The sequence below is a fragment of the Pseudopipra pipra genome, chromosome 17 (assembly GCF_036250125.1).
Source record: "Pseudopipra pipra isolate bDixPip1 chromosome 17, bDixPip1.hap1, whole genome shotgun sequence".
Lineage (NCBI taxonomy): Eukaryota > Metazoa > Chordata > Aves > Passeriformes > Pipridae > Pseudopipra > Pseudopipra pipra.
This window is the reverse complement of record NC_087565.1, coordinates 2136116-2163262: the sequence shown is the minus strand read 5'-3', so window position 1 is coordinate 2163262 and position 27147 is coordinate 2136116. Positions and strand designations below refer to the sequence as shown.

General features: G+C 47.4%; 1 protein-coding gene across 2 annotated transcripts; it reads left to right on the top strand.

Annotated features, from left to right (window-relative positions):
- The first annotated feature begins 1315 nt into the window (after positions 1–1315).
- SLC13A3 (solute carrier family 13 member 3) lies at positions 1316–26761 on the top strand. 2 transcript variants are annotated; one of them, XM_064673684.1, is made up of 13 exons: positions 1316–1469; positions 10706–10971; positions 11329–11492; positions 15298–15364; positions 16098–16283; positions 17163–17288; positions 19625–19720; positions 21025–21129; positions 22065–22162; positions 23411–23523; positions 23861–24022; positions 24373–24510; positions 25109–26761. In XM_064673684.1, the coding sequence occupies exons 1-13, from the start codon at positions 1359–1361 to the stop codon at positions 25292–25294; spliced, it is 1818 nt and encodes a 605-aa protein (XP_064529754.1). In that variant the 5' UTR covers positions 1316–1358; the 3' UTR covers positions 25295–26761. The 2 variants fall into 2 exon arrangements, with proteins under 2 accessions (XP_064529754.1, XP_064529755.1); XM_064673685.1 differs by lacking the exon at positions 1316–1469 and adding an exon at positions 2228–2378.
- Positions 26762–27147: the final 386 nt, after the last annotated feature.

Sequence of the window (27147 nt, the reverse complement as noted above, 5' to 3'; positions counted from 1 at the left end):
CCAGGCGGATGCCGGATCCTCGCGTTGCCAGCGGCCCCCGGCAGTGCCCGGCAAAAGCCTTTGTGCCCGTTCTGCTGTTTGAAAAGAGCCGCGGTGCTGATGCCGTCACCCTTTAGCCCCTGCCCGGGAGGGCTGCGGGGATTAACTGGTTTGGTACTATTTGTGCAAAATTATGTGTGTGCCGTTAAGGAGAGGGAAGGGAATGGAGGACAAGGGTGCAGTCCTGTCTCTGATGCTGGTTGTAACACCACACTCTTCCTCTCTAGTTTCTTGTGCCAGTGATCCATGGTTTGTATAAAGAGGACAGAGCTTTCTGGGGTCTGCTTTTTTATCCAATGCATTTGACTCCAACTTCCATGATGCTCTAGGAAGTAGTATCAAAGAGTAGTAACTCTTCAGAGAGCTGACTATTGGTGAAAGAGAAGGGTTTTTCTGCTGAATGTGAGTTTTATACATCTTCCATATATATAGGGCCAATTTACCCAAGATTTCAATATGTTTGAAAGCACTCAAAGGATGCTGGTGAAGTACTAAGGATGCTATTTTGCTTTCCCATTTTTCTCCTCATCACCCAGCTGCACTTAGCCTCCAGTTGTGAGAATCCAGGTGATGCAAAAAGCAGAGAGAAAACCCAGCTCCCTTGACTTTGGTCTCTTGCTCATCTTGACAGTGCAGCAGCTCTGTCTCTTGGGATGTTTGCTGCTCCCTGCAGTCAGGTTGAGACCAGCAACCTCCTCAGTGTTAACTGAAGTTCACCGTGGTCCAGGAGAGGGGATCCTGTCCTGTCCCATGTATTCCACCATTTTCTTTCCTATGGCCCCGAGACAGGGCAGAGCTGGCAGGAAAACCCTCCCTCAGAGTTCAAACCGGGCAGCTTTTGGGTTTTATTTTCGACTCGTGGTTGAAGCATCCTTAAGGTCCATCCTGATAGGACACCCAAGGGATAATCATATGCTCCTCGCTTGCTTGCTTGGGCTCACACTTGTGTGAGCCAAGACTTTGCCTCCTGCTTTTCTGCCATTTCCCATGGCTCCATCCCGCTCCGCACCACTGACCTTTTGTTTGGTTGTGGTCGCTTATTTTTAATGAAAGAAAAAAAAAAGGCAAAAAAAAGGCTGAGAAACCGTTGAGATGGGGGAAAGGGGGGGATATGAGGGCCGTATAAAGGGGGGGTAGCGGGGATGGGGGTCAGTATAGAGGGTGCGAACTGCGGTGGGGCGGTGCGGGGGTCCCTCCCGGTGGGCGAGGCAGGGCGGGGCAGGGCGGTGGGGGTCCCTCCCACCGGGAGGGGGCCCCGCCCCGGCCGTTCCCGGGGGATAAAGCGGGTGCGCGGCGGCGGGTGCGGTGATGGGCGCGGGATGGCGGCGCTGGGAGCGCTGGTGAAGAAGGCGTGGAGCGTGCGGCGGTTCGTGGTGCTGCTCTGCGCGCCCCTGGCGCTGGTACCCGTCCTGCTCAGCCTGCCCGCCAAGGTACCGCGCCCGGGCACCGCGGGGAGGGAGGGACGGGCCGGGCAGCGTGGGTGGGCACTGCGAGTGGGGGACACCGAGTGGGATGCGCTGACCGGGGACACTGACTGGGGGACACCGAGCGGGGCCACGGACCGGGAGCACAACCCGGGGGCGCCGACTCGGGACACGGACCAAGGGAATGAAACAGCCCGTGGAACTCAGTTCCACACCCCGTGGAACTCAGCTCTGGGGACACGGACCGGAGACACAGCCTGGGTGCTCTGTGCCACATCTCGCCTCGGCCCCAGCAATATTCGGCTCGAGAGAGGGTCGCCCTCCTGCCTGCCAGGGTTTGCCCGTGGAAGGGGGGGGACCGCAAAGCCTGTGGGCTGCCACAGCTCCTCACCCTTCCACACCACCCTAGAGTTCGAATGGAGGGGACATCCTGGGGTTACTTCAGCTTTTTAGGGGGAAGAAGGGATAGGTAATTGAGCTGTTTGTTACTTATATAGACATTGGGAGGTGGAACGAACTTTGGGGTCAGCATCAGCTCAAGCTAAGTGGCACTAACTAGTGTTGCTTGCTGGTACCCCAGTGCCTTGTTGCAGTTTTCATTGGTGGTGCCCAAATGGCAGCTGGGGAAACAGAGGTGAGGCAGGTCTATGGCCAGCATCCCCCAGAGAGGGGCTGGCAGAGCTCGGGTGGAAGGTAAGTGCCTGGCACTTTGGGACTGCCTGGCATCGCTGTCCCATCCCCTTAGGGAGGGGAGTGGCAGCGGGCAGAGGTGTGGGCAGGGGGAGAGGGACCTGCAGAGCTGGGGAATCGTGCCTGTGCTGCAGGGCTGGGGAATGCCAGGGAGCCACGAGTGCCACCCGCACCCCTGTGGGTGACTCCTGGGGAGACCTTTGGTGCCGTATCCGGAAAGGTTTTGTGAGTAAGATATTTGTGTTGGTTTGTAGGCGTGGAAAGACCGTTCTCCTGTTAAGGTTTGTACTTTAGCATGTGCGTTAGGCTGCACATTAAGCAACCTGTTGCAAAACTTTGCAGGCTGAAGGATTTTTGCAGCTGTCCCACATACACATCTCTTGTGCACCAGGAGCCTCTGAACCTTGTGTGGAAGTCCACGGGACGGTGAAGTCACTGTGGAATTTTGCGCCGTTGACTTCAGTGCGGGCAGGATTTCACTCTTACATTCTGACTCAGATCCATTTGAGAATGACTTTGTTTACATCTGACAATAACTACTGATCAGTACTTAGTGATTACAGGATAGGTCAGGTGCTATAAGGACACAAAGTTGGCACTGAGTCTGTACAATGTTTGTCAGGTGAAACCTTTTCATTTGAGATACAAAATAAACCTTTGAAATTAAAAAATAATATAGAATGATCGTTGCTTTATTTAATGACTTTATATTAAAAGAGAAATTTATTTGGATTTAATCTCCCTTTGTTTTTCTATTTTACATTATTGGCTGAGTTCTGAATAGGACTATATTAAATGTCTGCCTCAAAGAGCAGAAAGCACATTGCACAAGAGGTATTTAATTACTTTGCCAATTCATAAATGGAGTGATAATTACATTTCTAGGTTCATTTACAGTAACTGAACAAATGACGTCAAGTATATTTAATGGTATCTTGTTTGACCTCGGCAACTGTAAAATTGTGAGATATGGTTAGAGGGTGAGGAGATGCACTGATCATACAGTGCAAGCTTGTGTCTGGACCGTGCAGGGGCTATTTGTGAGAATAAATCACAGATGAACCCGGTTCTGTGGCAAGATCTAAATGCTCAGTGTACTGGTAGAAGTGTATAGTGTCACATAGGCTGTGGAAAGATTTGAGTGTTCAGGAAAGGGATTTCTTCACATGTACAGAAGAAAATGTCTCTACTAGTGCTGTTCACACCTGCTCCACTCCTGCTGATCACTGTGGGGTGCGATCCAGGGAGGACCTCATGCACAGTCCAGTCTGATCAATGCTGGTTTATCAAAGGAAAAATGGTGTTGGGAAAGGGGAAATGTTTGCAGCTGAGGGGGTGGCAAAGCAGTGGGGCAGCTGTGGGCAAGGAAGGAGACCTTGGCAGGGCTGGCTGCTCTGCCACTCACCTTAGGGGTCTGTTCTTTATTTTCCATGGGCACTAAATGCATTACTGGTGGTAGAAGTGAGACTCTCCAATACCTGTGCTGGTTCCTGTCTAACTCCGATGCTCCCGTGGGTGTTAACCATGTTTCAAGCAAGTCCAGCTGCAGCTTCCACAACTTCTCCCAGAGTCTGGAGTAGGGGTGAACCTGTAGCTGTGAGCTGCTGTACACAAGTGTATCTGTTCATATTCAGGGGTCAATGATTCATCCACAGTTTCAACACTAAACTCTCTCACTTGTTCAGCAAGAAAGGAAACTTGCTGTTGCACCAACAAGGGATTAAGTTCTGACGTCTGGAGCTTGCTTGAGCCCCCGTCCACAGCCCGAGCCGAGGGGGGCTGTGGGAGAGGAAGGAGCAGGTTACGCTTTTACCCACAGTGTGAAAACACCAAGGGGGAGGAACAGGCGAGGAGTCAGCAGGCAGGGGATCAGGGGTGGCAGAGTGTGGACGTTCTCCTGGCGCGTGACAGGAACCGCGTGCCCTCGGCTGTGCCCCTCGAGTCAGGAGGTTTGGCCCGGCGTGCCCTGGGCAGCTAGAGCTGCTGCAGGTGTTCCACTGACTGGGCTGCTGCTGGTGTTACTGGGAACCTGTCCCAGGCAGGGCATCCAGGGAAAGCAGGCTGGGGCAGGAGGAGCTCCTGGGTGAGGTGAGGTCACTGTAACCACCGTGATGCTGCTGAGTGCTCACACGTCTGAAACTCGGGAGAGTTGGATGGGCTGGAGAGCCCCGTGTTCCTGCTGGGATGGTCAGTGTGCTGCCTTGCAGGGTGTAAAAGAAACTGGTAGGAGATGAGAAGCAGTGAGGCTCAGCCTTTGCTGGTCCCAGGGTGAGGTTTCCCTTGTGGAAAGGAATCTTACAGGCATCTCTGCAGTACTTTCCTGCTCTGGGAATGCTAAAATATATTCCCATGTCGTATCATCATTTACCTTCTCCCCCCTGGGATGCTCAGCAATTTTAATTCTCCAAGGGATTGCCACCATAAAAAGCCAGCTGAGCTTTGGCTTCAAGGGCAGTGTTTCGCTTGGATCTGAAGACCAAGAAATCTTGACTTGAAGCTGATATAACAGAGAACCACAAATAGGATGTGGCTTCTTGCATTAGTGTGTCCTTTTGAGTGACACCCTGTGGTGTGGTTGTACTGGATCTTCCAGTGAAACCTGCACCTAGGTGACATCTCCCTAGAGAAAAATCATCCATTAATTCTGGTCTTGCTTACTGCAGATGGACTCCAGCATTCACATCTGCAAGCTGCAATTAAAGCTCTGGCTGGCTTTCACCCTGCAGTGGTTGTTCTCCAGATCTCTGTGTGAGTCCCTTCACAGAGGGACGGTGACAGGGCTGGCACTGGTGCTGATGTGATGTTAATTGCCCTTGTTTTTGTTTGATGCCCTTTGTAGGTTGCAGTTGTGGACAGAGAGACTTGCATAAGTGCTTTTGTCTACAGCCTCCTGTCTCTTATGTAGAGAAATGAAATTTCTGCTTTGTGAGTGGGTCTGCCAAGACCTCAGGGTGTGCTCCCCAAACCATGGCTGGAACAGTGGCTTGTGTCTGTCACATCAAGCAGCAGAAGGAAATGCTCTGTGTGGAGCCTTCTCTGCACGAGGGTCTGTGTGTCACCTCCCGCTCCAGTTGCTGCTGAAATAGCTGAATATTTGTCCCGTGAGTGGAAGTGCCTGTGACCCCCCTGCTCGGAGGGCTGTGAATGATTGCAAAGAGCTGGAGCAGGGCAGGAGGGGCTGGAGGAACTGTTCTGCTGGAAGGGGCATGGGGGGCACTTTTAATGAGCTGTGCAAAGAGCTTGTTCCAACAGCTTCTAATGAACTCAATGTCTACAGCCTCTTGGCTTGGTAACAGCTGAGGCAGCCAAATCTGCTAAAAGGAGCTCTGAGCAGGCAAATAGGGCCCAGTGCCTTCAGAGAACAGACTTGACTTCCTTGGTGGCCATAGAGCAATTTAAAATTAACTCGGATGTAATGAGTCCTCCTGGTTAGAACAAGGAGACTTTAAGAACTTCCAGAAGAAAAATGACATTGCTTGCTCTGGAAAGCAAAGACTGTGAAGGGTGGCTTTGTGGGGACAGGGGTGATGCAAATGTAGGCAAGTGGGGCTGGGAGCAGGGTGTCCTGCAAGGTGGAGTGGAACTGGATCCTGGACTGGAGAGCACAGCAGGAGCACAGGCAGGCAGGGAGCAGTGTAGGGAGCAGCCTGGCAGGACAAATAAGTGATTGTAGCCTGATTATACATTTCATACGCAGAGTCCATCTCTGCTGAGTACGTGCTTGGTGGTTTAGAAAGGCCAGTTTCACAAAACTGGGAACAATGGTCAGTTAAAAGCTGAGAAGAAGAACTTCAGTGGGGAAAGAGGGGTGATCACTGACAGTAGGGTGACTACCTTTATGATATGCACTGTGAGTTTCAGTTTGGAGAGAGGGCAAGCCTGGAGAAAAGCGAGCTGGCACAGGGAGGATGTGAAAGCAGCAATGCTTGGGTGGGGGGAAAGGGAAGTAGACAAGAGTCAGTATTAATTGGATGCTGAGGACCACAGAAAATATGTGGTCATGTTTTATGATCAACAATCATAAAGGTCTTTTCCAATCTCAACAATTCCATCATTCTATGGAAAGGAAGAACTGAGGAAGAACACACTGGAGAGAGTATTGAGTGATGAGTGTAATGGTGTGGTACAAAGGAATCCAACCCATGGTAATCTGTTGTCAGATGCAGAAAAAGCCATGTTCAGTGAAACATTTTTGTTCTGTCTTCAGCGAAGTGCTCAAAGTGCAGTCCTTTAGCATGAGAAGTTGACTGATAATGAAACATTTTTACTGTGACAGTGACTAAAGAGAAGTTAAAGTACATATGTCCAAACCTGGCTACTTTAAAATACACAGGTTTAAGTAGCTTCCATACCATAGTTTTGTAAGAGCTGCCCGAGGAGTTTTGTGAATAATAAATAATAAAGCAGGTGCATTTCTACAAGCCCCAGGGTGGATGGAGATCCCCAGGAATGCTGACCACGGGTCAGGCTGATTTGTAGCCCCCTGTTGGGAAGTAGATTCCAAAAAGAAGTGTGAGGTAGCAATATGTAACATTGAGATGTCATATCTGAACACGTGTAATATGTTCAATATTTAATTAGTTGGACACAGCAACTGGCCTGGCTGCCCACAGCCAAGAGGGTTAACGTGATATCTGTGTGTGTGGGACACATGCAAGCTGAGCAAGAGTAGTGTGAGTCTACCAGGCTGCTTTTTGCTGGGGCAGTGGCTTTTTGCCACACATTCAATTTGCCCACTTTATCTGAGCTTCAGCTGTCCTGTTTTAAAACAGAGAAAATTCTTCTTTTTTTTTTTTTTTCAACTACTAAATACTTCAAGTTCAAATAAAAGTGTTTAATTAGCTTTGTCATTTTAGCAGAGCAAAACAGGTTCCCTGAAGCTCCTGCAGCTTGTGGCCTTGTGTTACTGGCCCCTTTCTAGCTACTCTGGAAATAGCTGGTGGGAGCAAAATGACTCCACTGGCAGGAAGGCTGGCAAACAGGGCTTGGGTTAGGTCCAGATTACATAATGTTTGCAGGAGCTGTGTTAGAAATCAGATTCACACATCCATCCCACTGGAGAGCAGGCAGTGGGAGCGAGGGGGCCACTAGCACAGTGTCAGCTGTGATGTGAGAACACTCAGTGATTTTTGCACCAAGCAGTTCTGTACACTGCAGGTAGAACGTTCCTTTGTGGTAGTGGTGGCACAAAAGGGCTTGAAAAGCTCCAATGCATCCAAAATATCTGTTGGTGTTGGGATCAGGGTCCTGGAGGAGCCCTGTTTGCCTGGGTGGGGGTGGTGAGGCTCTGATGACCACGTAGCATCCAGAAGTTGGTGGGGAAAACCCAAAGCTTGGCAGTGCCAAGGCAGGGCTTCTCTGAGCGCTGAGTCTGCCTGGTGGGGAAGCTGTGGGCACTGGGGCTGATGGAGAACAAGGTCCAGCTCAGGATCCTGGTGGCTGGCAGCCTGGTGGCTCATGCATGTCCTGGTGCTATGTCTGGGTCAGCCAGCTCGCCTTATCTGACCTACATTCCCTGCCAGAACCTCCTTTCCCTGGGCACCTCACCTGCCCTTCCCAGAGACCTCCAGCTCTCCTGCCCACAGGAGATTGCCTCATGGCTTGGCTCCCTCTGCCATGGCTCAGCAGGTCCCCCAGTGTGGAAAATCTCCAGTGCTTTCAGTGTAGCAAAGACAGGATCTGTGTCTGGAGGGGCAGAGGTCGATCCCAAGGCTCTTGAGCAACAGGAAGAAGAGCTGCTGCAGTCCAGAGCCATCAGCACTTCCCTGGCAATCATTAAATGGTTATAAAATTAACCAAATCACAAGACCTATTTTAAAGTTCTTAGGTGCCACTATTTTTACCCCTGAACTTTGATAAACTAATGGTTGAAAAAAATCAATACAAAGTTGCAGGGAGATGAGAGAAGTAGGAGTCTGACAGGGATGCAGCCAAGGGATTGAAGGATAAAGATCATGTGGGGGTGATGGTGCCACTCACAGCAGCAGCTGCAGCTCAGCTCAGCTCATCCTGGGGCAGCTGTGGCCTAATCCCTAAAGGACCATTCTCCTGGCATTTGTTAGCATTTATTGTCTGTGTACTAAATAATTATACTGGGCATTGGGGGCATTAATTAATTAACATTTGCAAAATATCTTGAAAGCAAAAAACTTTCAATGTCCTATAGAGTTTGGTTCAATTTTATTAATGGCTTTACTTTTTTTTTTGTTGTTTTGTTTTTGGGAGTGCCTGGTCCAAATCAAAGTTTTATTCTGAAGTGATTTTGTTCATTTTTTTGTTTGATGACGGTCCTATTTTAAATTAAATACTTGTTTATTATATGTGCAATTTGTCCTCTTTTGGGGTAGAATAAATTGGAAAAACAGCACTGCAGCTTTCTTCAAGTGATCTGCTGATGACCAGTACAGGTTTCAGAAATTCAGGGAAACCCTCCTAATAGCAGTTCTTTCTGCCCTGTTTCAGTTCTACCCCTTGGCTTTTGATCTTGCAGTGAAGAGGAGTTATTAGATTCATGCTGTATTTCATTGCAATGTTTTCCAGAACATTTTCCATACACTAGAGAACAAATATCCATTACTTATAATTAGTTTTCTAAATTGTACTTCATCTATTTCATAATGTCAATTAAAGCCTTCACTGATATGCTCTTGTATCAAGGCACTGTTAAATATTTTCAGTTGCTCTACTCCTGTAAGAAGCAAAGTGTCTTTATTTTGAAGTTGACTTTGGTGCAACTTTCCTTCCAGGAAACGGAAGAATATTTTGCCAGTGGGAGAAAAACAATTATTTATACAGCCCTTAGAGATCAAATGGAAAAGGCCTTAATGAGAGCAAAGCTATTTCTTTGGTGTATAAAAAGAACCAGAGTAAAGAGGAATTATCAGTTGCCACAGGAATGAAATCACTAATCTAGTGTGCAAACACTTTAAAACATGACCCCTTATTTTTGCAAAGTTTGGCTCTGCCAGGTTTGCTGCTCTGGTCCTGCTGGTCTGGGGGAAGTGAAGCTGCCAGGGCTGAGCTGGGAGCCTGAGGATTTTACTTCACACTGTCTCATATGTCATTTTACTGGGATCTAAAATTAGGTCTGAAAGCGCTCTTTAAATCCAGATCTTGGGAACTTCGTGTGAAGCTCTGGCACCACTATAATTAATGTATGGAGAAAAAAAAAAATCAAGTTGTGCTCAGCTCTGCAGCGTTCATGTTTCCACGTGCACTGAAGTGCTGGAGCAGTACTGGCAGAACCACTTGTAAATGCAAAGCTGAAGTGCTGAAAGCAAATCACAAATTCTGTCATTTTGGCCACTTTTCAAACCCTCACTGCAGATGTATTGAAGGACAAATCCATGTTGGTTTTGACCCCGCTCAGCCCAGGTCTGCACTGGGTTGTAGGCAGGTGGTGGCTGTGCTGCACCCTCAGGCACTATGGCTGAGACCATGTTATCCCCAAAACTCAGCTCCCCGCAGTCCCCAACCCATGCTGCTCCCAGCCATGGCAGGGAGCAGAGCCATCCTCTCCCTCGCAGAAGCCCAGCAAACCCAGACCCAGTCCAGGGCAGGGAGGTCCCAGCAGAGGGACAGAGGTGGCTTTGAGTAGCAATTCAACCTGCTCAACAAGCTGGAAAAGTGATAAAATAAATAGTGCCATGGCTTCCAAATGATTCTCAGCTGTTATTTATAGTGCTGAGGGCACTCTGCCACAGGGTCACTGACAATATCCCTGGTGACCAAGCCCAGCTCTGGGCTGGGTTCCCCCCCAGGGCTCTCCCCTCCTGGGCTTGGGGCTGCTCCCCAGATTTCCTTCCATCACTCATTGCTTTGGGCATGACTGCCATGACAAATGGCTTTGGTCTAGTTTGTGCCTCCCGGGTGGATGGATGGGTGGATCCACACTGTGGCCTGGGGGCACTGGGTCTCTGCCAGCCTTGGCCCAGCCGGGGCAGTGCCAGGCAGGGCGAGCTCCCTGCCCGCAGGAAGCCGTGTGACACCACAGAGCTTGATTTACTGATTTCCGCGGGCACCAGGAGGGGTTGCCATGGAATGGTTTCTCACAGATCTCTCGGGAGGCTCCGATCCAAGGAAAGAAACCTTTCTGTGCACTGCCTATTGCAAATGGGGGGAACACGCACCTCCCAAGGCTGTTTGTCCGTAGCCATGCAGAGCACGGTCTGTGGAAGCTGGAGGGAAAGCACAAACATTAAATGGGTCAGATCCTGGGACACCTGAGGATGTTACCAGCAGTGCCTGCTGAGGATTAGACCCCAAACATGGCTCTCCAGAGGTTACTTGGTTGAAGCCCCTGTGCACTGCCACCCTGCAGCCCAGGGGAAGTTCAGGCAACCAAGGAGGGTTTGGGTTTTTCTGTGGTCTCAGGGAGTCAGTGCAAGTCCTGAATGCCTACACAATGCAGATGTTGTGCCTGATGGAAATGATTTGGGAGGAATATTATATCCTTGAAGGAGTAACTGGTGCATTTTGCTTGTCTAAGTGCCTCTAAGTGACAAAGTGCCTCTGTAATGTCATGTCTCACTTTTCCTCTCCTCCTTTTGCAGGAAGGAAGATGCCTCTATGTGATCCTGCTGATGGCCCTGTACTGGTGCACCGAGGCACTGCCCTTGGCTGTGACGGCTCTGCTGCCCATCGTCCTCTTTCCCTTCCTGGGGATCCTCCCATCTAACAAAGTTTGCCCACAATACTTTTTAGACACCAATTTCCTCTTCCTCAGCGGCTTAATCATGGCCTCGGCCATTGAGGAGTGGAATTTACACCGCAGGATCGCGCTCCGGGTCCTCATGTTGGTGGGAGTGCAGCCAGCCAGGTGACTGCGGGAGCAGGGGGATCTCTGGGGGGGATGTGAGCTGCAGGGGCTGGGGAAGCTGCTGTGCTGGTCCCTGATGCAAGTGTCTCCCATACTGGGGGCTGTCCACACCCCCTTTTCTCCAGCTTGTTGAGTTTGTTCAGCTGTTTGCCTTTGCTCAGAGGCCGTGGAGCACAGGGAGAATCATTTGGTTCAGCCCCATGTCTGTGCCCTGTCCAGTTACAGGATGGTCTCAGAAGTCCTTTTTGCTATTGGTTTTGTTATCCCTGCTCATGAGCTGTTCCTCCTATAGCTGTAATGTGTCAGAGAACTTGCCAAACTGAAGATATTCAGCTTTTCCTTTTTTCTCTCTTCCAGACTAATTTTAGGGATGATGTTGACAACGTCTTTCCTGTCCATGTGGTTAAGTAATACTGCCTCCACTGCTATGATGCTTCCAATTGCAAATGCAATTTTAAAAAGCCTCTTTGGGGAGAAAGACACATCTAAGGATATGAGCAGGGAAAATGAAGAAAACCAAGGTAATTGAGACAGGGCAGTAGTATAAGCCAGCTGAGTGGATTTTGGATTTGCTGCCATCAAACACGCCCCATTTTATCCACCTCACTGGCACAAGTACCACTTTCCTTAGCTTGCAGCTCAGTCTCAGTGCTGGTCCCACTTTCATGCACACTATTCCCACGGTGGAAGAGTATAGACATAAAACTCCTTTTTATCCTGCCCCTTCCTCATGTCCTGCAGGAGGAAATGCTTATGGGTTGGCTGGAAAACCAGGAAGCACTGATGCCCAGCCAACCTGCTCCACAAACCTGCTGCTGGCACAGGTTAAAGTCCAGCTCTGTGGCACGGTGGGATTTGTGGGGGTGCCTTGCTGAGGGGATAGCAGGAGCCAGGGAGGGCTGCAGGCAGGGCAGTGATGATGAGTGCTGTGCAGTGGTGCAGGGACAGGCTGGGTCCCTCCCTGTGGCATGCAGGGCAGCCCTGTGCTTGGGGCTGGTGCATTCTCCTCTTGTTTTCCTGTTTGTTCCCCCGTGAAACTGGAGCCTGAGCTGGAAAAGAAAACAAGGACTCAGGGGAAGGCTGGCCGGTTAAATACCTGTTTATTAAGTGCTTTTTGATTTTTCCATCTTGATGCTACTCTTTGGTGTCATTCCTGAGCAGGCCGTGGACAGGCTGGGTTAAGGGCATGTGGTCAGGTAAGGGCTTCCTCCAGCCCTCTCATTTAGCAGAAGTCTGGGCTTCTGGCAGGCAGTGATGAGAAACAGCAAGCCATAAATGAAGTCCTGAAGTCCCCTTGGCAGCTACTGCTGATAGCTGGAGCAGCAGTCACAGCTTCTCCTTGCACTAATTAGTAATTAATCTGTCTCTGTGATTTAAAAGCAATGGCTTTTTGGTTCCCACTGAGTCCTAAGGCAGATAAATGAGTCCCCAGAAGAAGACTCAAACATGCACACTCTAATAAAGTTATAATTAATCATTCATCATTAACATCTAGCAATCATGAGATATTTGCACTCCAGGTTGCTTTATCACATTTACTGTATGAATTTTTTACTGTTCACATCTATTAAAATCAACCCCCCTGACTTTCTTGCTATGATTTCCTGTTCTGTAGAAGCATTGTGTTTTGTCAGTCTGCTTTTAACCTTCTTGACCCCAACCTCCGAAATTATTTGACTGTGTAGTTGTGACTGTAAATACAGCAGAGTTTTGGGAACACATAAAAGGAAGATGCCCCCTTGTCCTAGACACTGTCAAGCACAGAATTAACATCCTTGACTGACAACACTTGCAGTGGTGAGAGAAGCCAGAAAAGGCAAAGGGAGAGGCACTCAGGTAGAAGAATGAATAAAGTGATGCTTTGCAAATATCATGGGATGGCGTGATGATGTATTTCTTTTTTAAGGTAGAGACTTTCAAAAGTCAGGGCTGTTGCAGTGAGGTTTTTTTCACAGACCTGATGAAACCTTGCTGAATGTAAGGAACAAGCATTTGAGAAAAAGGTATACTTGTTTCACAGTTCTACTAAGTTTTTATAATCCAACTGAATTATAATCTCTGTTCCAAAAAAGACATTTATTTGCTAAGAGGGCTGCATGTGGAAGACAGCTTGTATAATGGCATATGATAAGGTCAGTTTTCAAATCAACTTGGTTTCATAACCCTGTGGTAGAGTCCAGGAGATGAAAAAATACTTGGGTGGCTAAATATAATAATTAAAAATATATTAAAGAATGTGTCATGTAAAAGCATTTGATTTTATAAAGAAATCTCAACAAGGGTATGAAACCAGCTTTGTGAAGGGCTTTGCTTACACACACAGTGCCAGAATTTGAGTGATCTCTGATCAGTTGGTCACATTTTTTTCCTGATGAGAGAATCCAAAATTATCTACAAAGAGCATTTCTGTCTCTAAGGTATATGAGGTATTTTGGTGAAATGGCCACAAGAATTCTGCTCTGTGAGAGGTGTGCACAGCCAGATCCAACCTCAGTTATCCTTGATCTCTTCTGACTTACGGGCTTGTAATCATTTTCAGCTCCTTTTCATGGGTTTCGTAGGAAAAGCTCTGCAGTATGCCTGGCTTTTCTTTGCATGGTTACCTTTGCAAACCTTCCTTGAGAGAGAACTCACAGATGGTCCTGGCCAGATGGGATGGGAGTTTGGGCTTAGCAGGGAGAAAAAGAATTGAAAAACATTGAGGTAGAAGGAAATATGTCTTTGCAGAGCCAGGAGTAGGCTTGAGTTGGGACAGGAGTGTAAGAGACCTTGGACTAAATGCATTGGAGGATCAACAGTCAACCACAGGTTAATGTTCATCCTTCTAATTACATCCTTCCATCGTGGCAAGGTTGGGATGAAAGCTCAGCATGTGTGTGCCCAAGCCAATTAACTCCAATTCAGTAAATTAACAATGTGTAAAACATGACACTGCAAAAATCCTTGGTTCACTGGGCTGGAACGAGCTCGGTGTCTTTGGCACACACATGAGTGAGTCCAGAGACTTTGACCACTGGCTACTCTCCATGCCCTGCTTTAGGTCTCTGGGGCATAGTGGGTAGAAGAGGATGGTGTTCCAGGCTGAGGAGGGGTGCAAGGAAATTTGGGAACTGCTGGGGTGGCAGCACCAGGAATTGGGCTCTGCATGTAGGGGCCTGCAGAGCCCAGGGACGTGCAGGGACACAGACCTCAGGACCCAAAAACACGCAGAGAGCACAAGGAAAGGCAGCAGAGCCAGCTGTGATGGGGAAGAGACACCCAGGCTGAAGATGGATAAAACTCAAAAGTGCTCCAGTCCTGAGAGGAACATGGAAAATGGGGGTTGATAGCACACCTCCCAACCTCAGGAGGTCAAACCATGACTCCAAATGCCATGAGCCTTAATGTCAGGTCTGGTAACAAAGGATGATTGTATTGCATTTCCATCTTCTGATTTCTGAGTTCTCCCATGGGTATCTGTGGTTGAGTGGTGTGTAACTCCCAGTTTACTGCCAGAGAGCATTGGTGATACTGGTCAAAACATCCCTTTCCTCAAGGGCTCCTGAGTCCTGCTTGTGTTCCCTGTGGTTGGCAATGAGGACAGTGAGGCAGAGCCCATGTGAAGTGTGCAGGAGGGTCCCTGGGAGCTGGGTATGCAACAGAGTTCCCCAGGGTGGCCCTAAACTTGTGCCAGGGGCTGGCTCAGCCTGTGGGGTCTGTCATTTGTGGAGGGGATGATGGGCTTGGAATGGTCCCTGCTGCCAGGGTGCCTTTCGGAGGACCTGGTACAAAACCTAATCCCCAAATATTTTTAAAGAGGGGATCACAGCTTTATAGTGACTGCACTGGATGTCTACAGGGGGTAAAATTTTCATCCCATGGGAATGAAGCTCAGTGACAGGAAGTGCTCCTGCTGTACCCTGGGGAACCTGCCTTACAGATACATCAGGCCCAATAGTGTTTCTTCCTAAGAATGACTTACAGTTAATCCTCCCCCCCAAAAAAACCACCTCAAACCCATGACTTGATAAGGGATGCCCTGAAACTCCTGACTGTGTCAGAAGATCCCAAAGCCTAACCTGTGGCAGAAGTAGTAAAGGGACCAAGTGCCTGTGGGTGTTGGAGGAGGAGCTGGTGCTGTGGTGGGACCGGAGCGCTGGCAGGAGGAGATGGGCTTGTTCATCCCTGCCAGGGGCTCCTGACCCCATCCCCTTGGTGTGAGCTCACCCTTCGTCTGCACAGTCCCTCCTCTAAAATGGTAGTTGTTTCCTCTGTCCCTATGTTTGGGTCAAGGAGAATTTTCTAGATGCTTTGAACTGTTTTAAAGTCCTCATCTTTCTTTTTCAGCATCTTTACAGCAGAATAAACTTTACACTGTACCAACTGAGATGCAGTTTCTGGCAAGTACTGAGGAGTAAGTTAACTATAAAGTTTGTATTAGAGAGTCGAGAGAGAATTATCCCCTGAGCTAGAGCAAGTTTTAGGAATTTGAAATTCAATCATTGCAATGTTTTGATTATCCAGAACACCCCAGTCACTAGCAGCCTGATGACAGAAGCCCTCCTCTGTGTGTCCAGTGTCCCTCTGCATGTCCAAATTGTTGCAGAGGTTTTTTTCAGCCACTCTGAAATCATAGTCAGAGGTGTCTCCTGCTGGGGATTTTTGCCTTGGTTTTCTCAGGAACATCAAATGTGTGAAGCTGATGATTTAAACCACCCCCCCCACCCCCAGGATTTACACACTGGTGATGGCCCTGCTTTGATAACAAGGATGGGAAGAAAGCATCTTTTCAGGGACATGGGAACAGATATTTCTTTCCTCTTGGTGCTATCAAATGTTAGGTGTTTTTCCTTTTAGCAGTCCTGTGGACTTTATGCTCAGGGTTACAAGTTGCTGAGGGGCTGGGCAAGGCACAGGCACCCTCAGCTCCTCCAGATGGGTGCTGGGGGTGCTCTGCCCTCTGCAAGGCTGCTGGTGCCACGTGGAGGTTCACTGAGCAGGACCCCTCTGCAGCTCAGGTGTCCTTGGGGACAGTGTTAGCTTGGATTTTTAAAAACTGGGAATTTTCCTTCTGTCAAGGCTCTGAAGTGGTTGCACTGTATTTAAACCAGGGCTTTCACCGGATTCTCTTTTGGACTGTTTTAAAGCAAAGATCTGTCGGAGGAGAAGGAGATTTCCAGCGATGCTCTCTCAGACTTAAAGAAAGAGGAGGAATACAAAGCAAATATATGGAAAGGTTTCCTCATCTCAATCCCATATGCAGCCAGCATTGGAGGTACAGCAACACTGACGGGAACTGCACCAAACCTCATCCTTCTGGGACAGCTGAAGAGGTATAGCAGGCTATCCTGGGGAGCTTTGTAAATCCTGGAAGACAGAGGCATGTTGTCCATCCCTGTAGGCAATTCCCTTCTGTGCTGAGAGCTGGTCTGGAAAAGTCATGCTGCTCCAGAACATTTTGGAAAATGAAAGCAGAGGAGTGGTTGCAGTAGCCTTAGCTGTAATAAGCAGGTTTCCAGTGTAGCCAGGCAGGCTGTCAGCCAAACTGGAGCATATGTGCTTCACCTCATTGATGCTCTTAAACCCACTGAATTTAATGGGACTTGACTCCACGCCTGCAATTAACCTGCTAACTGTTTTGATGAATCAGGCTGTGCAGTGTTTTGTGAGCAATTATAGCTACTGCTGTATGGTAGAAAGAAAAATAATGAACCCACTACTTCTGGCCTGTTTTCTTAGTTATGAAAGATTCCTCCTATGTGCATAGGAGCAGAGATTTGTGCCAGCCTAAGTGCCCACAGATAGTTCTTAACTCTGCTGGCCTCTATAAATAAGTACCTGCAGCCTCTCCTGGGCACTGCAGCATCCCTGTGAGGTTCAGACTCTTCAGCAGTTGTTGTAGCAGGTTTTAATCCTGGGTGTTCAGGAGTAGGAAAGCACTGAAGAGAGATCTCCAGATCTTTCCTTGCAGGCTCACCCAGCAGGGCAGGGTGAGATGGGGGTGGCAGGGTATCCTGGGGGGTTGTCCCAACACAACGCTCCCACATCTCCTGATGCCCAGGTGACTCCTAAGGCACACCCAGCAATAGCTTTTAAATGCACAGTGGCAGGTTTGTGGGATATTTCGCTGCTGATTTCAGATGTTTGCTTACCCATAAATGCAAGGCTTGCTTTCCCTTCTTGCATTAACTTGATTTTTCCCATTTGCTTAGTTATTTTCCAGAATGTGATGTGGTGAACTTTGGTTCTTGGTTTATGTTTGCATTTCCTTTAATGCTGATTTTTCTTCTCATGGGATGGCTATGGATCTCCATCCTGTATGGAGGAATTAACCTGAGGTATGTTGATATGCACTGTACATATATGTAGTCTGGTTATACTGGCATTGTGAAATACATGTTCATCCTGATTCTCATCCTAAATCTACTGATACCACCCAGGATCATCTCCTGGAAGGAGGGGATTTTATAATTAACTCCAGCATGCTCATCCTATAAGTCATCTACTTTTAAAAAGCTGATATACAATAGGAAAGTTTTAAAGATATCTTATAATTACATATACTTTATCCAACTGAAACACATACGTGTACAGAGTATGTACTATATTAATTTAGTTAAACATACAGTTTTTAGTGGTTGTTTTACTGCCTGAACTGGGTCTGTGGAGGTCAGGGGAAGACTTTCACTGGAAAAAAGAAAAGTAGGATCTAGCTTGGAGGACCAGGATGAAATCTTGCTTCCCCTGAAATAAGAACTAAAAATCTCCTAGAACATACAAGAGCCAGGTTTTGTTCCTGGGGCAGAAACTTGGGTTTGGAACAGATTACTTCACAACAGGGCTTAATTTTACAACAACGTGTTAATCTGTAACTGAGAATAACATGTTTTTCCAGTAAATCTTTGCTGGATACATGCAACCCCCAGTGTACAGGACTGAAAACAATTGCAGCATTGGCATGCTGCTCATGTGGAGCCCTTTTTACCCCTCCACACTCTCATGTGTAATAGTAGCAGGGACAGAGTCCTGCTTCCTCCGGGGACCCTACGGAATTTGTAACATTTAGAAAAGTCTGTAATTGTTATTTTGAGTTTAAAATGCAAATGGTTGGTAGAGATGAGGGGAGGAGAGAAGAGGACAGGTGTCCAAATATTTACACTGTCTCAGACACAGGAAAAAGAAATCAGTGGGAAAGTTTTAATCCAGAAGATGCCAAAGGCCGGTCCTTAACTTGCTGGTGGGGCTTCTCAGGAGGCTCTGTGTGCTGCCCTGGGATGCTTGGCTGGCTGAGACCTGCTCTGCTCCACATCACATGCCCAGTGCTCGTGGAGTGTGGAGCCTGAATTCCCGTGTCCTGTGGTGAGGGCTGGGGCATTGTCCTGGCACAGCCCCTGACCATCAGGTGAGGAAAGAGGCCAAAGCCCCTGGTGAGATGCAAAGTTGCTCTTGGGCTTGGAGAACGTGCTGCTTTGTGTTTTGTTTGGCCTGTCCCTGCCAGCACAGAGCTCGGCTGTATTGGGATAGCTGGGCCAGCACAGATACCAGTGTTCCCCAGGGGCAAGGCACGTGGAAGAGACACTGCAAAGCTCCACAAGTACAGCCAAGGCTCCACAGGAGCCTGTTGGGATGTTTTGGCTGTGATGACTTGGGGACAGGGGCTGGACTCTCTCCTTGGTGTCTGTCTGCAGCACAGCCCAGGCTCCAGCAGCAGCTCGGCTTTGCTTGAATCCAAAAGCCATTAAAAGCCTCAGGTATGGATGGGCTGGCTGAGCTGAGGCTGCTGTTAATAACACCCCTCCTCCAAAAAGAAAAACAAGACATTGAAGGGACAGACAGAGCTACTTGAGGTGCAGGAGCTTCTGAATGATCATCCATACAGAAGATCCAGCCACGCTATCCCTTTGAAGCAGTAAATGAATTAAGGAAGGGCAGGCACCACAGGGATGGGCAGATGCATCTGATGCAGCAAATTGGGTTTGTAGGTTTAATCAAGGTCACAGGCAGAGTTAGAAACCAGGTTTCATTATCATGGGGTGTGATGGGAGATGCAGTGTGAGATATGAATATATCACTTGTATGCACATGGTACAAAGGAGCAAACAGCGTGTTGGGTCAGTGCAGCCGGGCTAAGAGGCTTAGCCAGGAGCACATTAACATTCCCGGCCACTTAGAAATTCCTCACATTTTTGTTGATCCTCAGCAGCATCCTGGGATCACCCAGGAAATTACAAGTGACTTGAGAAACGAAGGGACAGATTCATTTTCCCTGTCACCCTATCCCTTGTCGCCCTGCCCAAGTAGGTAACTGCCAGAGTCGAGGAATGTTGGGGCTTTCATCTGGCAATCACAGCCCATGCTGGAGGAAGCAGTTCAGAATTCAAATGAGAGGAAACGTCCTCACCTCTGCAGGGTCTCCTTCCTATGAATGCAAAGACAAAGGATGTATAAAATAGGGCCTTATTGCCTTTATCTCACCAGAGACCTTCACTGTTAGTCTTGATAATCTGAAGATAACACAAACTGAGCTGCCAGAGATGTGCAGCTCTTTGGACCTTGCAGAGCAGGCACTGGAGAAGCACACTGAGTCATGAATGTGCTGCAGCAGAAAATGCAGCATTTACTACGTGTCACATATGTCAGAGGTATGTAAAAATGTAACTGTGTTTCTTGGCAGAGGCTGGAAAACAAAAAAGTCAAATATAAGAGTGGATGCAGAAGCCCGAGCCAAGGAAGTGATAAAGGAGGACTATAAGAAACTGGGTCCAACAAAGTGAGTTGTAAACTTGGGATGGAAATGAGAAAGAAATTGAGTGGGTTTGGAAATATCCTGTCTTAAGAGTGGAGGACTGGCGAGAATGGGGTTTTTTTAGAAGAAAATTATACCTGTATTTCCACTCAGCCTATTTGTAACATGCTGGAGTTTTCTTTTTGCATGCTCCAGCCTCTTCACCTTTGCTGACACAAATAATTGCAAACAGCAGCTTGCACTCAAATCTTCTCAAGAATGACCTTATTATAGAGGGAATTCATGCTGGGTTGTTTAATTACTGCTTGTGATTTTTCTACTCCAGGAGCAAACCCAGTCCTGTGCATTAGGTGCTAACCAACACAGTCTGAATTTCCAAGGTTTGTGAATACCTGTCCTACAAAGCAGGAGGCATTTTCTCGAAAGGCTGGTGAATCATATGATGGATATGAATCATATGGATTGTGGATATACTTTAAGAAATCTTAAGTATATGGAAAGTAGTCAGATCCATGTCATGGAATACATTATTTTTTCTGAATAATTCCTTCAACTGTGTTAGCTGGGTGAAGACAGAAAAAGCTGGTCCAGATTGCAATGATGGGGATCATATTTTGGAGAACAGCACCAGCAGAAGGAAACATGAGTTTTAGACTTGGGAGAAATGTCAAAAAGAGGAGGGGAAGCAGGAAAAGTTGAGTATCTCTAGAAATCAACCTCTGGATATGTCCAACCAGCCACTGATATTCTAGTCAGCCAGGGCTAGTGAGGGTTGTTGAAACTGTAGGTTTTATCCTTAAATGATCTGTGTTTCCCCATCTGTAAAATAATATTTTCATACTCGTGGCAATACTGTGAAGATTCAGCAACGTTTGTGCCGTGCTATTGACATTGTAATTATTGCTGTTGTGTGGAACATGGAGTGGCTCTTCAAAGACAATTGTCTGTGCCTGTGCTGTAAATGAAAGAAATTGGTTTATTTGTTCCATTCAGTACATTATCAAGCAGCCTGCAAAATGTCTCTGAAAGAATCAAAGTCCCACTTTGAGATCTAGGAGTGGGCAAGTCCATTAAGCTGAGCTCTACCAATTTGATTACAGCCCCATAACTAAAAATCAGCACAAGCCGCCTCTTCCCAATGGCTGATATGCCCCTGCTTGTGCTCAGAGAGATTTTAAACATCTATTCCAATGTTTCACTGTGACTGTTTTTAGAAAACCAGCCTTCTTTCTCACCCAACCTGCTTCAGCTGGAGTTGGGTACTTGTCCTAGCTTGGATCCACCCTTTTAGCACATCAGCATTTTAAACTCATTTCTTTCCATTTCAGGTTTGCAGAACAGGCAATTTTCTTCTTCTTCTGCATGTTTGCAATCATGCTGTTCTCCAGGGATCCTAAATTCATTCCAGGTTGGGCAAGCTTGTTTGCACCAGGGTAAGACTTTATTTTCATTTCACTGTCCCATTTTTCAATAGCATTTCCAAGTCATTGAGATTCCTGGGTTTCTGATTGTACTGCTTAACACCATTACTCAGGATTCCTGGAATGAATTAAACTGAGAATCAAGTAGCAGAGCTGACTTTGTTTCTGTCTCCCAGAGGAGGTACATGAAGCCAGTGAGAAGTTGGGATGTGTCTGTCTGAGGCCATCCCTAGGACTTAACGTTGAGAATGTTGTTTATAGGTACATTTACAATGAAATACTGAATTCTTTATGCAATATATCGATTTCACTGAAGGTCTGAAGACTGAAAAGAGATGGCAGGAGCTGACCCCTGGGTGCTCTCCTGTCTGTTTGACAAGCTCATGGATACAGCAGCTGGGGAATGCTAAAGCTCTGAGAAGGTGTTGCTATTTCTTAACAGAAAAGACCTTCATAGTTTTGTCATTTTGTCAAATAAAACCCTAGTTTAGTAAATGATTCCCTAATATAACAAAGTAGTTACAGACTTTTTCTTCATCAGTTAACAGCTCCTTACAATCTAACACATGCTTAAGCTCTTTACTGGATGGAGTCTGAGAGTTTGAGCATTTTCCAAAGAGCTCATATAAATAAGCTGTTTTGGGCTCTGCCTCTCTTCCTCCCTGCAGTGAACTGAGGAAACTCCACAATCAGAACAGCCAGAGCATCAGTGTGGTGGGAATTAGATCTTGGTTTTTACTTTTGTAGGGCAGCTTTTCTGGGGGTTTCACAGCCCACCATAGAAATGCAGCTCAACACGGAATTAGAAAAGAAAAGAACAGTGAACAAGGAGCATTGTTCAAACCAGGTGGAAACTTGTAATCTTCTTTGGTAAATCCCTGTTCTCATAAACTTTGTAATTCTACAGGCTTTTGCTTCTTACATGTGTCTCTGCTGCTTTTGGACAGGTTTATCTCGGATGCAGTTACAGGAATCACCATTGTGATTATACTGTTCTTCTTCCCTTCACAAAAGCCTTCCTTCAGGTGGTGGTTTGACTTGAAAGGTGAGCAGGAGACCCCTCTGGGCAGGGACTCTGTGCTGGCCTGTGTCCTGGCAGGGCAGGCGTGGAGCAAGAGCCAAGATAATCCCCCCTTGGACCTGCCCCAGTCTGCAGCAGCAGCACTGGCTGTCTGGAGCAGCGTGACTTGAAGGTGCCATTTGATCCAACAGAGGCTTTTTTTCTGAAGTACCAGGAGAGCTTTAGCAGCCACTGCCCTGCTGCTGATGGCAGGAATGACTCAGTTGCTCATGTAGCTGCCAGGGGTGATGCCATGGTGGGGTAAAGCGAACTGAAATCAGTGTTGATTGTCTGTAGCAGACCTGATTGTGAAACAGAGGTTTGGTGTCTGACTCTCCAAAAGCTCCTGTCCTTTGAGGGGAGCATGAACCTCTGAGAGGGCAGAGCTGGGCTGGTTGTCCATACTCAGAAATAGGTTCACTTCCTCAGTTCCTAGAATGATTTAGAATTTAAACTCCTAAAGCTCAAACTCTCCATCAGGTTTTGGTACCAGGAGCCTTTTGATGTCTTGAGTTGCAATGAGATCAAAATTTTAATTCATTAGCCTCTTGGAATAAGAGATGGTCTTAATGTGGAGAAGCAGCTGATGAAGGCCCTTTGCAGATGATGGAGCATTGCCTGGGGTCTGTGGGAACGAAATACCGTCTGCTCTGAGTCATGCACATTTGTTGTGTTGTCCATACACAGGAAGATGTTTAATCAGGCCTCCTGTGGATAAAATATGTGCCCTTGTTCAACAGAAAATTACAGTCCCATTAGTGCATCCTTCCATATGACAGAGCTCACTTCATCACATATTAAGGGATGGCCTTCAGGGGAGAGGAACTCTCTGCTATAAAAACTCGCCGGCTGTTGAATGACAAGTGGAAAATTAATAACATCTTTGTAATTCAAATGGCAGAAAATGTCCTCCTTCCACGGACTCCCATCTGCTGAAGACAATGTTTATGTTACAGAGAGAAAATTAACCTGATATTAAATGTTCCCTCAAGAAAGCCCCAAAGAAAACTCTAATGCTAGAATTTCTTTTCCTTTTTTTTTTTAAGATATGATACAATTAAATGGTCTTTTAATTGTCTTAATTAACTTGAGAGGCTCCATATGTATATTTTATCAACATCTCAGAGTTAGTGAGCTTCAGTGTTGCTGTCAAGCCCATGATGTCATTCTGCTGGGTGATGACTGATGCTCTTCTTTGGGTGGGTGTGACATGGGGCTTTCCTCTTTGTCCAGCACCAAACACAGAGACACAGCCCCTGCTGACTTGGAGGAAGGCCCAAGAGACCGTGCCCTGGAACATCATTCTGCTTCTTGGAGGAGGCTTTGCCATGGCCAAGGGCTGTGAGGTGAGACCCACCACAGATGCCACATGGCAGCCATCCTGCCCAGCAGGGTTGGATTTTATCCTGGTGTCACTTGGGGTTCTCTTGGCTCTGGGAAACTTGTGCCAGTGGAGTCACCCCACTCGAAGGATATGTTTCTCAACCCCAAGTGACAACAACACACAGCAGATAACCAAGGAGGTTACAACTCCTTGCAAACTATTTGCTGTTAGACACCCCGAGGACACAGCGCAGAGGGGCTGGTGAGGGTCTCGTGTGTCATTTGCTGTTCTAGGAGAGGACCACTTCCCCTGCAGGGGTGCAGGAGGACGACTCTTCTTTTTGCTGTCCCCTTCTGCAGGAGTCTGGTTTGTCTGTGTGGATTGGAGGCCGCCTGCACCCCTTGGAGGGGGTGCCCCCTCCCGTGGCCGTCATCCTGGTCACGGTTGTCATCGCCTTGTTCACGGAGTTTGCCAGCAACACCGCCACCATCATCATCTTTCTGCCGGTCTTGGCAGAGCTGGTAAGGTCGTCCCACAGCAAACCCAGCTGCTCCTCTGGTCCCCCCCTTGCCCTGCCCCTTGGGTGGGCAGGTTTGTGTGGGGTCTGTGCTGGGACAAGCACTGTGTAGTTCTCCTGCCCCTGGGCTTCAGGCACTTCGAAATCCTTGGCAGCAACAAAGCAAGTGCCTGCAGCACAACATGGACACTGGAGGATAACAATCCTTCAGACTGTTGGTGAGATACACGATTATTTATGACAGAGTGTGGGACAGGACTCCCTATGGTGCACTGGCTGTTTGCATTCGTTGATTCATCTGTCTGTGACTCCAAATCCCCAAGGTGCCATTTTTGTTCCTTTCTGTTTTTCCAGGCAATTCGTCTGAAAGTAAATCCCCTCTATTTAATGATACCAGGAACTATAGGATGCTCCTATGCATTCATGCTGCCAGTCTCAACACCTCCTAACTCAATTGCATTTTCTTCTGGACACTTGCTGGTCAAGGATATGGTAAGTTCTTTTAGATCCAGAAAATGCTGAAAACAATCAGCCCCAGTGTTTAAAAAGGGGATTTTCTGGATTGTTAAAAGTTCAATATGTAGTGAAGTGAGAAGACAGAAGTCTGATATTGTTCTTATTAGTGTTTGAAGGCACAGGAATGTGGAAGGTGCTTATATGAAGTTTGTCTTTGTGAAATTTGGAGCCACCGTGGCTCCAAATAGTGACAAAATTGGTCTTGAATATGCTCAGCTTCTCCCAAACCCTGCTCCTGTTCATCTAGTCTCAGCAACTCAACTTTCATAGGTTTCTGGATACAGGAAAAGTTCCCCAGCTCAGTGAAATAAAGCTTGTGAGTAAAATCAGGCTTAGTCCCAGTTCTTGCTCACATTCCTGAGGCTGAACAGATGTTAATGTTTTTGATGGATCAAAGCTTGGTAAGCATCTGCAGAATGGCCTTTGTGGCTTAAAGCCTGCTTAAGATGCTGCTAATATTAACGGCAATGAAGCCTCCCATATTTTATAATGTTTACATTCAAATAGCTTCATGCTTCACATGCTGTAGATGTCCAGTCTAAACTCAACAGTTGTCTTTGTATTTCTTTTGTAGGCAAGAACTGGGTTGCTCATGAATCTTATGGGAGTTCTGCTTCTTAGCTTGGCTATGAACACATGGGCCAAGAGCATCTTCCAGCTGGGGACCTTCCCTGCTTGGGCCAACATCCATGCAGAAAATGCCACCTCACTTGTGACAGCTGTAGAAAATGTCACCTTAAGTGCACTAAATAAAATATGAACAAAGCCACCCCCGGGGAAGGACTCACTCACTTAGGACTGGGGCACTGGAATCGTCAGAGTATGCACGGGAGGAAAAGCCACGTGGCTGCTCACACTGTGTGGGACCTTCTGGTTCAAATTTATTTTTAGAAACACTGGTCAGTGTCACAACATCCATTTGTTATTTTCTCTGGAGATCTTTCCCCACCTTCTGCAGGTACAAATCTGACTCTCCCAGAGTCCTTCTGTCATAGGTGGTTGTTAACTGGACCACCCGTAAGCATCGAGCATCTCTGGGTAGATGCCTGTCCCCCCATGAGAGCTGGAGAGCTTTGCTACTCTGGCTTCTGATACCCTACCTCGTTTTGGAGAGCAGCCCTGGGAACAGGGTGGAGACAACTGGATTATTTATGCACAACCCAATGTGAGTGAGTGTATCAGAGCCTGGCTGGGGGGAAGGCGGCGTGGCCGGGCGCTTCTGGCAGGATGTGAAGGATGGGGCCTCACTGCCATCTCATGAGTGATTCTCTCATGGAGGATGAAGACTATCTCTTCAGGTTTGTGTGTGAAGGGAGGATTCAGGAGGTGTGCTGGTAGGACTCGGTGCATTGCTCCATGCTTTGGAAACAGGAAGGCAACAGTTTGTTTCCAAATGTGTTCAATGTTTTGAAAGCCCGGGACAGCGATTGCTGGCTGGTTCTTTGCACTGAGTACACAGATGGGGGTTTGGGACCAAATTAATTTCTGACGTAACTTTGGACATTGGTGGTGTTTCACCATTGGTAAATGTGGCCAGTCTTAGGTTTGTGAGATTGACTCACTCACAAATGACCCGCTGAGTCACAGGTCAGTGGACAAGTTGCATTGGAATATTATTGACATTTCTGAAAAATAGGCTTTGATTCTTAACGTCTTTTTAAATCAGATTGCTTGGGTACTTTCAATGAAAGCATTGCAAATTGACTGTGATTTTAATCACCATTTTATCCAATTCTTTTTATTTTTTTTTTCTGTAAGAATCTAAAATATTACATTTAAACGATCAGTCATTGAAATAGATGATTGAATGATAAACAGTCTGGTTCTTGGTTTAGGGTAAGTGAGTGACTGGATCCCTGTGCTGGGACAGGTTTCTCTGATGATGTAAACTGGTGAAGCTGACAAGATGAACTGTCCCTGAGTAGGGATCCAGTGCATCCCCCCTGCTCCTGTGCTGCTGATAACCCCCAGGGCCAGGTGGGAGAGCTGGCAGGGTGATGCTCACCAGCCACAACTGCTGCTGCAGGGGGTTCCTCTATAGGGGTTACCCTATGGGGGTTACCCTGGGGTCAAGTGGCAGGTGAGGACTTGAGGGGGTTGTACTAAAATGGCCAAAACCAATTCAATATGGAATTTTGATCAATCGAATTAAACAAAAAATCCTTAATGTTCAACAAAACCTTTAATGATTGTGGAAAACGTAAAATAAAGCACATTTGTTAGCACATCTCATCGTCCTGTTTGCTCTGTAGGTTGAGGGGAGAAAAGCAAAGCCGGAGTCTCCCCCTGCCTCAGCTTCACCCCTGATTTGGGCAGGAGGGAGGAGCAGGAGAGGAGTGAGGTCTCCCTCCTTGTCTGAGCAAGACAGAACCCTGTTAAGCAGCTGAGGAATGGGAAAGCCCCTTGCTCAGCATCTCAGGGCTGCTCTGCCAAAGAGCCTTTGCTGGGCAGACCCCAAGTTGCTGTCCCGCCTGGCTGGGCTGGGCTGGGGCACTGTCTTTCTGCAAGGATGATCCTCACCATGCCTTAGTGAAGAAGGGCTGAATGGGGAAGGGAAAATTGCTCCCTGCAGTTTGCTTTCTCAGCCAGCTCTCTGTGAGCAACACAGGATTG